The sequence below is a fragment of the Cajanus cajan genome, chromosome 10 (assembly GCF_000230855.2).
Source record: "Cajanus cajan strain Asha chromosome 10, NIPB_CcT2T_4, whole genome shotgun sequence".
NCBI lineage: Eukaryota > Viridiplantae > Streptophyta > Magnoliopsida > Fabales > Fabaceae > Cajanus > Cajanus cajan.
Genome location: NC_138526.1, coordinates 52409025 through 52423684, shown reverse-complemented (window position 1 = coordinate 52423684; position 14660 = coordinate 52409025). Strand labels below are relative to the sequence as shown.

The following is a 14660-nucleotide window of genomic DNA, read 5'->3' as shown; positions in this document are numbered from 1 at the left end:
TATAGTTAAAGAAGAGAAAAAAGATGATACATGATGCTATAAATACAGCTCTACATCCATAGTCAAAGTGGAAGTTGGCTTAGTTCCCAACCGAACAAGAGAAAGAGAAAGGGAAAGAGTGCGGTGCGGTGCTGCCCAGCGTTCATTTCTCCACCTCATTCGTATGCATGTGCAAACTCTCTTTTCCATTCTTTCGTTCTAAATCTTAAATCTTTCATATTTCTTCTGTTGCACTAATGCAGTTTATAACTTCAGTTCTGCACCTTCTTCATCGCAATTAGTTATTCTTAACAAAGATTCATTTTTTTTAAACGAATCTAGAACTGGGTTGTTTCACAACGTCTTACTCAAACTAAAGATTCGTTTTTGATTGGATCCCACTTGTGTGATTTTGCTTCACTCAAATATTTGCTTTCGTTTTCTGTGTGCAGAAAGGTAAAAGAAAAAAAAAAAAAAAAGAGAGAAAGAGAGAGAGAGAGAACATGACTATCACAGGTTCTGGTTCCGGACAACCACAATTCATTTCCAGCACTGGGAACCGAAGCCTTTCCAATGCGCCACTCATTGAGAACTCAGATACTAATCAAATTGTTGTGCCTGATGTGAGTCTCGGTTCTCATTGATTTCCTTTTTTTTTAATAGTCTATTTGAGTTTTTGGTTGGTTTTACTATAGTAAAATTGATGAGTACAACACTGCTTTAACTTGCCATCTGTGTTTAAGATTAAAGATTAATTCTGTTTTTGTGTGCTGAATCAAGAAGTCATGCCTACAATTGGAATTTGTCGTGGTAAATAGAAAAAAGATAACAAGGGGCTGAAAATTTCAGTTGGTGTTTGAGATGACCAAGGAATTCCATGTGTTTGTTTGTTGTATTCTCATGTCACGTTTGAGTTACAGTTCTATTGAGTATTGACAATGAAGCACTGGCTAGAGTGTATGGTAGAAAACAAAAGAGATCAATGACTGATATGAATTGAAGAACACCCCCAACCAACGACCTGCTTAGAGACATCATCATTTTTCATTTGGCATTTTATGAAATGAAAAGAATATTAGGATTATTGATTATAACCAATGACTCTCCTTTTTTAACATTTAATTTTTCAATCAGCCATCTCTTTTACCATTTTATTACCATCAGTCCTTGGGGATGGTTTTAAGCAGTATTTTTTAACATCTTGTTTTAATTAAAGAGATAAATAATGGAGCAACCTTACCTAACTCCTTTGATTGTAGAGTACACTGCACTAATACTTCATCTGATAAGTGTTGTTTAATTGATAACCACCATTTATGTATGCTTCTATTTTGCAGAGGAGAAGCTGGAAAAATTTATTTGCGTACATGGGACCTGGGTTTCTTGTTTCAATTGCATATATAGACCCGGGAAACTGTAAGATCACACTATTCATGATTTTCTTCTGTAATGAAAGGAAATATATTTTTGACATGGTACACTTACGGTTTTATTATAATAACTTGCAGTCGAGACAGATCTTCAGTCTGGGGCACAATATAAATATGAGGTGCTATGACATATTCTTATGATACTCAATCCTTCCTTCATCTCTTTCTCACATTTTTTTCTCTCGTTTTTCTCCAGTTGCTTTGGATCATATTGGTGGCATCCTGTGCTGCTCTTGTAATTCAATCAATGGCAGCCAATCTTGGGGTGGTCACTGGTACTTGATTTGAAAATCAATTGTTTTACTGAATAAATTTGGTATGTATGTGAGTGGTAAATTTTGTTTTTTGTTCTGTATTCCTTCAATTCATTTTGCTGTTTGCAGGAAAACACTTGGCAGAGCACTGTAGAGCTGAATATCCCCGGGTACCCAACTTTATCCTTTGGATTATTGCTGAAATTGCCATAGTTGCCTGTGACATTCCTGAAGGTATTGAGGTGAATCAAGCATTTTGAATGATTTCAAATTTTATTTATACATGTAAATAGTATGTGGCTTTTTTTTTCAGATTTAGTTGTTGAGCTCACTGATTAAAGCATACCTAATAACCAAGATATTGAATAGATTCGAGTATTCAATAAGTTCATTTTTAACTTAGTGGACTCACTAAATCAAAATCAGTGAAGTTTTATAGTTTAAGGAAGTGATGCAATTTCACCTTCCTTTTGTTTCCACCACTCGTTTGAGCTACATATTGGTGAAAGAAAATGCTGGTCAGGGTTACTAGAAATCCGACTAGAGGAAAACAGTGAAAGTCAAATAGACAAATTATCTAGTTTTTAAAACAAACCATTCATTTCCATTTCTTTTTTTCTGCCTTCCCTTCAACTTCTATTTATCTTTTACCTTGAATTTTGTTTATTGAACATATACAGTAATCGGGACAGCCTTTGCATTGAACATGCTCTTCAACATACCTGTTTGGATTGGTGTTCTTTTGACTGGACTCAGTACATTGATCCTCTTAGCATTACAGCAATATGGGGTAGTTTACCGAATTCTGTTTATATCCTAAAAAAATTATGGTTGCCGTTGCATGTTATATCTGGTTGATAGGTTCTGTCTATATAAAAACAATGAGGCTTTTTTGTATTGTTGTTGGACAGGTTAGGAAACTTGAATTCTTGATTGCATTTCTGGTATTTACTATTGCTGCATGTTTTATGGCTGAGCTTGGATATGCAAAGCCCGATGCTAAAGAAGTTGTGAAGGGTCTTTTTGTGCCAGAACTAAAAGGGAGTGGTGCTACTGGTCTTGCAATTTCACTCCTTGGAGCTATGGTTATGCCGTGGGTTCATCATGTCTTTTTCATCCATTTAATTTTTCTTTTCTTTTAAAATATAATTTCATAATATGCTTCCTTTTGCATTTGCCTTAGGCACAATCTCTTCCTGCACTCAGCACTGGTGCTTTCAAGGAAAATACCAAGATCAGTTCGGGGAATCAAAGTAAACATTTTAATTTTTGCAGACAGGCTTAAATTTTTTGCCTTTCAAGATTTATCTCTGGTTCAAGTAATGTATTCATGTTGTTTGTTTTTGGATAATTTCTTTCACTTCAGTTTCTTCAACAATGTGATTGATGTTTAAGATGTAGTAAATTTATTGACAGTAGTGTTTTCTCCTTTTAACTGTCTGACAACCCTTATGGTGCGTTTTGCCATTTGATTTTGTAGATATTGATGTCCTTATCTGGTCCATGCATTCGCAAATATCTCAGCTGGTTGATAAACTGTTAAGATTTATGTCATTCATCTTTCTGGGGTTAATCTTTGTCCTCCAATATATAGCCCTTGTTGCACAAGTCGGCATATAGTAATTTGATCATAAATATGAAAACCATTCTCTTCTTTCTCTATCTTGTCTTTATTCATACTGAATTTTCCTTATTATTTTTTTTTTTTTTTATATAAGAATGTTCTAAAACAGTAAACTTGGAAATTGAATTGTTGTTCGAAGGTTGTGCTAAGTTTTTAACCTTGTATATCTCAGGAAAAATGGTCCAATTAAAAGCCTAGTCATAAACATGTGCATTATGGTAAAGAAATATCTCACGTCTTATGTAACAATTTACTGTGACAGGAGGCTTGCAATTTTTACATGATAGAAAGTGCCTTTGCTCTCATGGTGGCATTCCTTATAAATGTTTCTGTTATTTCTGTAAGCGGTGCTGTTTGCAATTCTTCGAATTTGAATGCAGAAGATCAGTTGAGCTGTCAGGATTTGGATCTGAACAAAGCCTCCTTCCTACTTAGAGTATGTGAAACCTGCAGATGTCTTTCTTACCTTGGGTATATTGTAGTGCTAAGTTTATTTACTAATTCTTCTACGCTTTTCCCCAATCCGTAAGTTTCATATACAATTGTTATTGGTAAGTTGCAAAAATAATAGATGATAATAATCTGACATGTGCACTACTCAGAATGTCTTGGGGAAATGGAGCTCAAAACTGTTTGGAATTGCTTTGCTTGCATCAGGTCAAAGTTCTACTATAACAGGAACCTATGCAGGGCAGTATGTCATGCAGGTAGTTTTTTTTTTTGCATATTTTTCTGCATAAAAAATTACAATATGTATACATCTTCACTAGGAAAACACACACACACACACACACACAAAAAAAAAACCACTGTTGATCTTATCTAATGTCAATAATAGTCACTCCTACTAATATTTTTATACATATCTTTTTGTAATTTTAGTTCACTTTAAAAAAGTAAGGAACATCAATCATAACTCGTTAATTCCTCGAATTAGAGTATGATACAGTCATGTATCTATATGTTTGGTATTATTATATTCAATAAACCTGTCATATCCTTTAACATGTGTCCCTATTGGGCTTTGGAGTTAAAAATTGTCTTAGTTTTGCTGTGGTACCTTGGCTTTTTTTGGAGCATTAGTAATCTTTTCCCCATGAATTCTTTTTTCTTTCAGGGATTTCTCGATTTACGACTGGAGCCATGGATTCGGAATATGTTGACTCGGTGCTTAGCCATAATTCCTAGTTTGATTGTTGCAATTGTTGGTGGCTCTGCTGGGGCTGGGAAGCTCATAATCATTGCATCTGTAAGATATCTTTACCATCAAATTTTCTCTTTTTCTCTTATTGTCACTTGGAAATATGGTTGCATTAAAGTCAATATTTTGTTTAAATTGTTATGCTATAATATCGTGGAAGTTTCTCATATATTTCTTAACTCAACTGCATTGTGGTCACTACTATGCATAACTGCAGTGTTGGTTTTAGCTGAATTCAAAAAGGATTAAGCAGGGAATCTTGTTCTGTATGAAAAGAAATCGTCTGCACAGTAATTGTAGGAATTGTGGTTGTCGTCACTACACATGTAATCCTCTATTTATAACGAATAAGGATATAAAATAAGGAAATATGAAAATAAAAAATAATGGGTAATATAGAGTAGAATCCTTAATTTTCACCGTAAAAAGTTTTTCTAATTATCAAGGAATAAATCATATATTTAACAGTCTGCATGGCAATATTATATAATTCCTGTTGTCTGTGTACTGTATTCATACATTTTTGTTTACAATAGAGTTGGTCTCTGGCTCTATGCCATAGTGCTGAAGCCCTTCTTTCTCTGTTGATCAGATGATCTTATCATTTGAGCTTCCTTTTGCTTTGGTTCCACTCCTCAAGTTTACAAGCAGCAAAACCAAGATGGGGGCACATGTCAACTCTACCATGGTAAATTTTTTTGGTAAAACAATTCTTAGAAATGTTAATGAATCAAAGAACTTGTTGTTGCTTCACGCACCAAAGTTACTTTGTTTCAGAACAAAAGACGGTTGTTCTGCATTTTGTCGGACATAATAATAATTGCCTTACATTGTTAATTGCAGATTTCCGCTGTTACTTGGATAATCGGTACCCTTATTATGGCCATTAATATATACTACTTAATAACTGGCTTCATCAAGCTGCTTCTTCATAGTCACTTAAAAGTTGTGGTGAAGGTGTTTCTTGGGATGTTAGGATTTTCAGGCATGGCAATATATTTGACTGGTATAACATACCTAGTACTTCGCAAAAATAAAGAGGCTACACACCTTTTGGCTCTAACAGCACCAGAAAATCAACAAATGACAAATGAACAAGGCAATGGCTCAATCTATTGTCTTCCAAGAGAAGACATAGTAAGCATGCAATTACCTCAAAGAAGTAGTCCCGCAGATCTTGACTGACAAAGACGGTAGAATAGCAAGATAGACTCAGATAAATAAATATCATTCTGTTAATTTCTAGAATCAGTAATATTGGATTTCTTGTATCACTTGATTGGAATTGTTAAGCTTTTGATTTTCATGTGATGCCTATTTCTTGTGGTTAGAAACTTGTGTGGAAGGATCCTTTCTCCACATTCTTCTCAATTGACATTCAGGCCTAAATTTTATTACATGATAAGATGAAACGTACCAACTTATTGTAGATTTCTTGAAGAGCCCATCTCCCATAGTGCTTCACAATGTACTCCAAACATGGAAGGTTAACACATAGAAGTGATGAAGGATAACACTTTTTTATAGTCCTCACTCACCATCCAAAAGAAAGAAAAAAAAACAGAAATTATGAATGGGCTGTCATGTAAGTGTAGGAATAAATATGGGGTACGACACAATACGATATATAAATAACATTTTTAAAAATAAAATTAAATATGTATATATTAAATAAAGTATAATTATATTTATATAATATTTATATTTTATTGATGCAAGTTTAATTATGATTTTTTTTCTTAATAGAGCTTATATTTATATTGGTTTATTGTCATCATGTTATTGCTAGTTTTTAATTTCTTTAAAATTTTATTAAATAGTATAATTGTAATTAATTTTAAATACAAATGTTGCATACTATATGAGGAATATATCTAGTGAGAAAAGTAAATTTAGTAACATGCCCGCACACAAATTGCTAAATACACATACAGTATTTTTTAAAATAATAAGTAAATGTTAACTACAGTATGATGTTATTACAAGTTGCTTTTGAGTAATTTGATCCCAAATATGTATATATAGCTATGGACCGATTTTAAGGTCCAATCGGAAGGACCAGATACTTTGGTCCAATAAAGAGAGCCGACCCAAATCGGAATGACTTGTGTGAAAATACTTTATTTTTGTGAGAAATGACTTGTGTGGAAATACTTGATTATTGTGAGAAATCAAAATAAATCATAACAATTCTTAGATCAAAATTAAAAATATTAGACTTTTGAGATTAAAATTTAATACACACAAAGAGTGACTTATGTAATTGGTTAATGTGAGAAATGGAAACAACAATATGTGCGTGTATGGAGAGGGAGGTTCAAGTTTCAACTCACTTCCTCAATTTCCCAATCTTAAAAGAAAAGTAAAGAATGAATTGGACAAGAATTTACGCTTAGTTATATTAAGATGAACATTTTCTTGTGATAGAAGTAGTTGGCAGAATTTGCTAAATCCTTCGAGTCAGCAAATTTCAAAGTTGAACACTGCTTTAGCATGAATTAATTTGAAACTCACATGAAAGCAGTCAACATACTCGAGATCACTCCGAAAAGTCAAATTCAATAATCCCTAATTCTCTATCTTTCTTCTCTATTGGTCAATCAATTCGAGTAAAGCCCACTTATGTTGAAGTCATTATTAGCCTAAACAACCTATTTTCTGTTTTCCTTTTACTTTTTCTTCCGAATTCAGAGGTTAATGATATTTGAAAAATATTGATGAATACAAATTCTTTTGAGATTTAAAAAAAAAAAATAACTTGAGGAACTGAAGAATTCAACGAGGAAAAGAAAGTCCATTAATATTATCATGTTCAAACACGGTAACAATTTGGTTGATGCCTTTTTTACAAAATCCAAATACAGTCTTCTATTGTAGGATTCTCTATAATATTATAACATAAGCCCAGATTGCCAAAAGATGCAGCTTCGCGTCCTGAATTAAACTTGTTGACAAATTCAATAAAGAGGTTTAGGATTTCACTGTAGTTGAATCTTCCTGCTTTGGAGGAACAGCAAGATGCCCTTTCTCCTGCAGGCTCTTAACAGTTTCATATAGGCATTGACTCACTGGAGTGAATTCCAATCCCAAATCCTTCAGCTTTTGGTTTGAAAAAGTGTAGGGTTTTGCTCTCGGATTCTTTTCATCTGAACACCTGCACATGTTCAAACATTTTTGTTACTAGACATTTTTCTTCAATAAAAAAAATACTGATAACTAAAAATTCTTTTAATATAATTATTGAGCTGGCCAAGATGTTAATGGAAAAGGTAGGTAAAAAGATCAGAGCTGTCAGGGGTTACAAATGACAACGACATTGGGTTTGGTAAGGACTCGTAAGGTCCTCTAGTTTCACTTAATAAAATCATTGAAAATATTTTAGGCATGCATAAGTGGACGATGTATAACATAAACAAGTCAAAGTTGGTATACCTACTCCATGCACCATTGAAAATTCACAACCATTATCCAATCTCAGACTCCGAAATGTTTTAATATTCACATATTTTCACTCTACATCTCAAATCAAGAAAACGTAACCTTTTATCACTTATCAAGCGTAAACAACCTCAAAGATTGTGACCTCCAGAAGTTCAATAAAACTTACAACAGAATTGTGACAATTTTTATCAACCAAAATTGTCGGTTACTCTTTCACTAAAATATTTAAAGGAAGAAGAGTAGGATTTTCCAATAGACACAAATTTGAAAGAAAGGGATAGCATGACACGGCCTTTAACATTTTACCTAACTGGTATTAACACAATTCATTTAATTTTTAGAGAGAAAATTAAAGAAAAATTCCTACATATTATGGTTATGATGCGTCCCAGAAGAAAAGAATCAACCTATTCAATGAACTAATAGACGAAATTAAAATCATAGATAATTGCCATGGATGATGTCACACCATCTCTGACCAAAAAAATTCTTACACAACTCTATGGTTGTGGTCAGGCACCACTCAATGTTATGTGTCTCATGATAATTGTCATAATTGATGGCACTTACTTGGTTGGAACAGGGTACCCTGGAAAATACTTGGCCAGAATTTCAACTAATTCTCCACGGTGCAGGGAGGATTCAGCACACAAGTATCTACCAGAAGCAGAAGGCTTCTCATAAACAAGTATGTGAGCCAAAGCCACATCCCTAACATGAACATAAGCCTGTGTGGCATTTGCATAAGTCTTAGCAGAGCCAGTGAGGTACTTGAGGATGTGAATTGTGCTAGCATTGATGGTAGGTTGTAGCAACGGTCCAAGAACCAAAACCGGGTTCACCACAACCAAGTCCACACCCTTGTCTTTTGCCGTGTCCCATGCCGCTTGTTCAGCCACAGCTTTCCCATAGCAATACCAATTCTGCAATATCATATGTCACCGATTCAAGCCACTCAAACATTATTAAAGTGCATTATTGGGTAGGAAATGGAGCCAAACGGACCTTGGTGTTCTTGCAATATTCTAAGTCACTCCAACAAGACTCGTCAACCACCTCATCGATGCTTCTACTGGGGTCCATATACACCGCACCAATTGATGAGGTGAACACCACACGTCGCACTTTTGCTTCTGCACCTGCAATGATCACGTTCTTCGCTCCATTCACTGCTGGCTCCACCATTTCTTCCTGCGTAATTCTTTATGTCACCCACCATTTTCGTACAAAATCAAATTTAAATGACGCACCCAATTTTGCAATTTTTAATAAATTAGAGTATGCTTAAAAAATGTGTTGCTTTGCGATAAATAATCAAACAAACAGAACGTCACAATCATGCGGTGCTGGTCCACATCCACTACCAGCACCGCTTCAAATGTGGACATTTGTTAAACTTTTTTGTTTGCCCCCGCACGCTTCTTCAAAATTTCCATTATACGAGTATAGCATTTTATACACATAATATAATAGAGCTAGCTGTCTTGGTATCAGAATTTGTATAGACCAACAATAAGATAAGTACAAGTAATTGCAATATTAACCAACAAACAAAAAGAAACAAAACAACCGAAAGTTACGTAATATATTAACATACTTATATTTCGGTTAACATGTATACTTCAGCTTTTTGTAGCACTAGCTGGAAAGAGAAGATTGAAAGGAGAGAGAAAAAGTGAAAAAAACTGACTGGGTTATCGGTGACAGGAGAAGCAGTGTGAAAGACACCATCACAGCCGTTGATGACTGATCTAACGGAGTCAAGATCAAGGAGGTCAACTTTGTGAAGAGTTAGCCTCTCGGAGGCTCCTTGGAACTCTTTTAAGTGTCCGTTTTTGGGATCATCTGAAAACCAAAATCCATGCATGTCCCTCTCAACGTCACATAACTTTAATTTAAGCAAAGTAAATTTAAAATTAATGATATATGTGTAGCATGTAGGATGTAAAAAATGTAAAAGAGGAGTGTGCATGTGAAGTGCCTGGGTTTCTGAGGGTTCCACGGACGGTGTAGCCTTTCTCCAAGAGGAGTTTGACCATCCAAGAGGCGATAAAGCCACCGGCGCCGGTGACACATATTGTTTGGGACGAAGGTGATGATGATTCTGCAGAAGGCATGTTAAGGCTTTTGCGAAAAAGAGACACAAGTTGGTGGCAGTTCAAGTCTGAGTGAGACTACATTTTATAGCCAAATTCAATGCCCACCACACTCACCTAACCCCACAAATAAAATATTATAATTTTACGTTTTATACAAGTGTCAAATAATTTCTTTTATGTTTTTGCTTCGCGTGTCTTGTATAAAATATAGTATTATTCGCTTTTACATAATGATGTAAATTGCTTATTTTTAAAATTACGTTTCTTATTATTTTTTTTTCCTACCTTGTTAAGGAACTCAGTTTTTTAGTTTTCAAAATTTTAATTTTAATTAATGTAAAAAAATCACTTTCCATACCTACTTCACCCACTAAAAATTAGTTGCTCTGGACCAAGCCAAATATAATTAAGTTTAATTTTAAAAAATACTTTAGTATTACTGGCTCAACTTGCATAATCATATAAGTTTTTCATGATCCCATAATCCAGCTTAACTCATGTAAATTTATTCCTTAAAAATATTTAAGATGCAGACACGCGTTCTATAATATAATCTGATCTTTTGGACACCTTTTTTAAGTAATTATTTGAGTAATCCGACATTTCATGGAAAGTTCTATTCTGTTGTAAACTAGTATTAGTATTGTTACCTATACTCCTTATGTGGAGGATCGGAGGTCTAAAAAAGTTGATTGTTAATTTTTATTCATCATTTTACTTTTAATGTAAAGTTTTAAAAATTTATTATTTAAAAAATATATGTATGACTACGCACACGTATATATATGCTCATAAATGTTTGTCATTGTTTAATATAAATTATTAACATTACATTTTTGTAGAAATTAAGTTCTTTTTTAGATTAAAAATATAACATTTTTAAAATTACCAAAATTTCCTTTATGATTCTTACATTCAATAAAAATATTATTTTTAGTGAAAAAAAATGTCACATTCAATAAATAAAAAATAAAAAATAAAAAACTGTCAATAGGCCTTGATCATTTCAAAGTGAAAAAAGGTTTTAAAGGTTCCATTAATATATATAAAAAAAAATGAAGTTAATGTAACAATGGTTTATGGCATGCGAGCGACCAGATTACCGTTTTATTTATTGTGGTAAAGTTGGTGATATATGTTCTGTTTGGTGTACGATTTCCTATTTCAATTTGTCGACTCGACTTTTGGACAAATGGAAAAACGTGTATACTTCCCAAATAATCTCATGGGAAAATTGAAGAGAAATATTTTGTTTGAATGGTTTCATTTACTATTTATTATCTTATTATATTTGCGTGTGGTGGGAATTGGGAAAGACCTACTCCATGGGTTGGTGAAGGAAGAGATTCAATCACCCACGCACCTGGAAAGTACAATTTTTTTTTTGTTTTTTAGGTTGGTGAGTGAATTATTTCTTATTTTCTTAATTCTTCGAGTTTTCAACAACCAATGCCGGTCTTATATATTATAAAATAAATATTAATGCTGTCATAAAAAAATTATAGTTAGTAAGGTTAAATTATCAATTAACTATACACCAGGTTAAGCACTGAATGTAGTTTTACTTGTTTAGATGTTTAAAACACTCTAAATCCTCTTATTTAGGATTGATGGTGTCACATTTATTAAGCACTTGAATATGAAAATCCTACATTCGCCAGCTGAAAATAAAATTTTGATGCAGTAAAACATATCACATTTATATTTACTAATATAAATGTTCGATTTTATTTACTTATTTAATATAATAAATATTCGATTCCCATGTAGGTGATTCAACGGACTACATGACATAAACTAATCTCCATATATCACGTAAGCTAATCTAATATTAATTCTTTCTTACAAAACTAAAATACTTGAGATGGCATTCCAAATTGTCAACTCAGCCCAATCAAAGTATTGCCCCCAAAACCCCCCAAATTATTAGCTAATTCAACGGACGGATTATAATCATTTAAATAATGGGGCTCAAATCATAAGGTGTTATGGTGAACCTGTAAATCCTTGTACCAAAAGAAAAGAGAGAACCTGACATCCTTTGTCAACATCACACTTTGAATAACTGAGCGAACAGGCCTACGAGTTCTTTGATTGGTTCACAACTGTAAAAGATAAATGCAGTAGCAGCTAGCAACAAATTAAAAAGGAGCGAGGGCAGAATTGGGCAAGGTATTCCAGGGTATGCGATTCTTCCAACAAAAAATTTAGACAGTAAATTAGCAGTTACAATGGGAAGTTACAGCGGGGAGAAGAATTTGGGGTGTTTGGAAGGGTCTTCATCTATCTAGGAATATTGGATTCTAAAGAAGCCATATTGGAACTAAATCTATGGTGTCCCTTTTACAATAGAAATTGAAAGGCAATAGGAAAAGTGAAACAAATGATGCAAAAGCACAAATGAATGCAACGTTGGAAATGGTCTATATATCATGATGTACAATTGCGTGGATTTTAGAGGGTTGTTGATACATGATTTAATGGGGATCCTAACCCATACTGCCATAACTTGATTCACGTGAAGTATAAGCAATTGACTCAACTGGTCAGTCTAAATAAACAGAAAACCAATAGTAATAAAAAATAAAAATAAAAAACCACTCACTAACAATGAGAACAGGTATAATTGTACTAAACAGTCAAAATCCCTACGAAGATACTCAATAGAGGGAAAAATCATCCTTATAGATTCATACAATAACTTCAAACTGAAACCCACAAATCTAAGCATACTGAAAGTTAGTTAGATTTCACATGCTGCAGAACAACATTGTAGGCTTCATGTTCCTCGCCAAAATCCTGCAAAATGCAAATACTTCAACATGCATATGGCATGGCAAAAAGACTACAACATATTTAAAAAATAAAAATCAAAGACTCGAAATTTCCATTTAAAAATATAAGTCATACCTTGACAACCACACATGAGCAACCAGTTACCTTCCTAGCCTTTCCCTCAGAATCAATCTTACACAACTGCAACATAAAAAACGACCAAATTTAATACAGGAAAATAATGCAATAAGGCTTTCTTTGTCGATGTAAATAAAAAATAAACCCATATAAATTTAACCGACTGAATTTGGGAACTGAAAGTATATGAATGGTACAAGAAATTGAAGTAACATGGTTTTGAAGTCAAGAAATCTAAGGCACTTACACCAGCCCATTCTCCAAGAGTTTTTGCACTTGGAACTGTCAAAAGGCTAACACTGTGCTCTGCACAAAGGGCCTTCACTAATTTCACATAGTCAGGTTGGTCGCAATCTTCTGCTAGAACACAGAGCTGTGCAGCATGCTTCTCAATCACCTTAGCACCCTCATGAAGGCCTCGTGCAAGACCACCATATGCCAGAGATTTTCTCAGCACAAGCTGTAAGGCAGTCATGATGTCCATTGGCTCACCTGGAATTGCAGCAGCAGGTGCCTCCACTGCAACAGCTCCTTCTTCACTGCAAATATTTAAAATATTCTGACCAGTCAGGAGGAACTCTTACAAGCATCTTAAACATGTCAAGGGAAGGCTATTCAGAAACAGGAGTGGACCATTACACACACAATAGGTAATGTGGACAACTTTTACCAGCAGCTTCTACAATAATTATTTCCACTCTAAATATTAAAATATGTAATACACATAATTAGGTTTTTTCCATAAGCAGATCTTATATATTTCTCTAATGCAAATGAAATTTTTTAAAAACAATGCCTACTATATATCCAACAAAAACGAAAAAGGTAATGCCCAAAAATGAAAATAGATTACAGTACATACTTCATACATCTATAATACAGTGAATCATCGTATGAATGAATCATAAAGTGATTCTGCCTCTAACAGGTAAATTAGTAAAATAATCCATACTCTTGTGAAGGGAGCAGAAAATTGGAACAAAAACTCCATCAGGGGTCAACGTCAAAACCATATTACTATTCATCGGACCAAGAAGACATCGGTAATTCAATAAAACCATTTCAATTTTGAGACATCGATATGTTAAAATTGAAACTTGACCCACCAAAATCTAACCTCAAGGTAGCACATTACCACCAAAATCCTGAAGGAACCATTTTCGGGCTACAATAACATGATTTTGAATATGGCATCGTCGTTCTACTAAATATTAATTTAAAAAATTAATACCATAGAAAAAATAAATAAATAAGAGCGCCTTCCATAAAACCAAGTACGAGGTGCAATCTATCACCAAAGAAAGTAAAAATTAGCATACCCCGACATGTTTTGTCGTTGATTTCAAAAGACAGATTCTGCTTCCTGCATAAACAAAAATAACAAAAGAAATCAGAGATTGTGCAAACAAATTAATAGACAAAGGGATGCAGCATTTTCCAACTTGAAAAAAAAAAATTCATGAGCTTTAACATCGCCAATGAATGAGTATAAGTGACAGACAGAATGAGAGACGAAGAAGAAGAAAGACCTTGTTGGGGACTGAACGGCCGAAATCCTTACCTCACTGCATTTTGGAAATTTATATGAGAAATCATAAACCCTAACCAGTTTAGCTGAAAAGTCCGAACTGTCCCTCTTCTTTATGCTTTTTCTTTCAAATAAAAACTACGAATTTTAATTATTTTTTTTTTACTAAAATTTAAAAACCAATCGTAATA

General features: G+C 33.7%; 3 protein-coding genes across 4 annotated transcripts; 1 reads left to right on the top strand and 2 right to left on the bottom strand.

The window, feature by feature from the left end:
• Positions 1–5799, top strand: LOC109812672 (metal transporter Nramp1). 2 transcript variants are annotated; one of them, XM_020376687.3, is made up of 14 exons: positions 1–161; positions 432–602; positions 1317–1395; positions 1488–1528; positions 1606–1684; positions 1793–1897; positions 2344–2453; positions 2575–2756; positions 2847–2916; positions 3550–3723; positions 3890–3994; positions 4405–4536; positions 5081–5176; positions 5332–5799. In XM_020376687.3, exons 2-14 carry the CDS (start codon positions 483–485, stop codon positions 5671–5673), a joined length of 1635 nt encoding a protein of 544 aa, XP_020232276.1. In that variant the 5' UTR covers positions 1–161; positions 432–482; the 3' UTR covers positions 5674–5799. The 2 variants fall into 2 exon arrangements, with proteins under 2 accessions (XP_020232276.1, XP_020232275.1); XM_020376686.3 differs by having other exon boundaries at positions 1–169.
• A 1463-nt stretch (positions 5800–7262) lies between these two features.
• Positions 7263–10098, bottom strand: LOC109812665 (cinnamoyl-CoA reductase 1). The gene is made up of 5 exons (XM_020376677.2): positions 9911–10098; positions 9620–9774; positions 8935–9120; positions 8500–8852; positions 7263–7642 (listed from the first exon to the last, which is right to left on the bottom strand). The coding sequence occupies exons 1-5, from the start codon at positions 10044–10046 to the stop codon at positions 7459–7461; spliced, it is 1014 nt and encodes a 337-aa protein (XP_020232266.1). The 5' UTR covers positions 10047–10098; the 3' UTR covers positions 7263–7458.
• A 2507-nt stretch (positions 10099–12605) lies between these two features.
• Positions 12606–14566, bottom strand: LOC109812648 (small ribosomal subunit protein eS12). The gene is made up of 5 exons (XM_020376653.3): positions 14471–14566; positions 14261–14304; positions 13189–13480; positions 12939–13004; positions 12606–12827 (listed from the first exon to the last, which is right to left on the bottom strand). The coding sequence occupies exons 2-5, from the start codon at positions 14266–14268 to the stop codon at positions 12768–12770; spliced, it is 426 nt and encodes a 141-aa protein (XP_020232242.1). The 5' UTR covers positions 14269–14304; positions 14471–14566; the 3' UTR covers positions 12606–12767.
• Between the last annotated feature and the right edge of the window lie 94 nt (positions 14567–14660).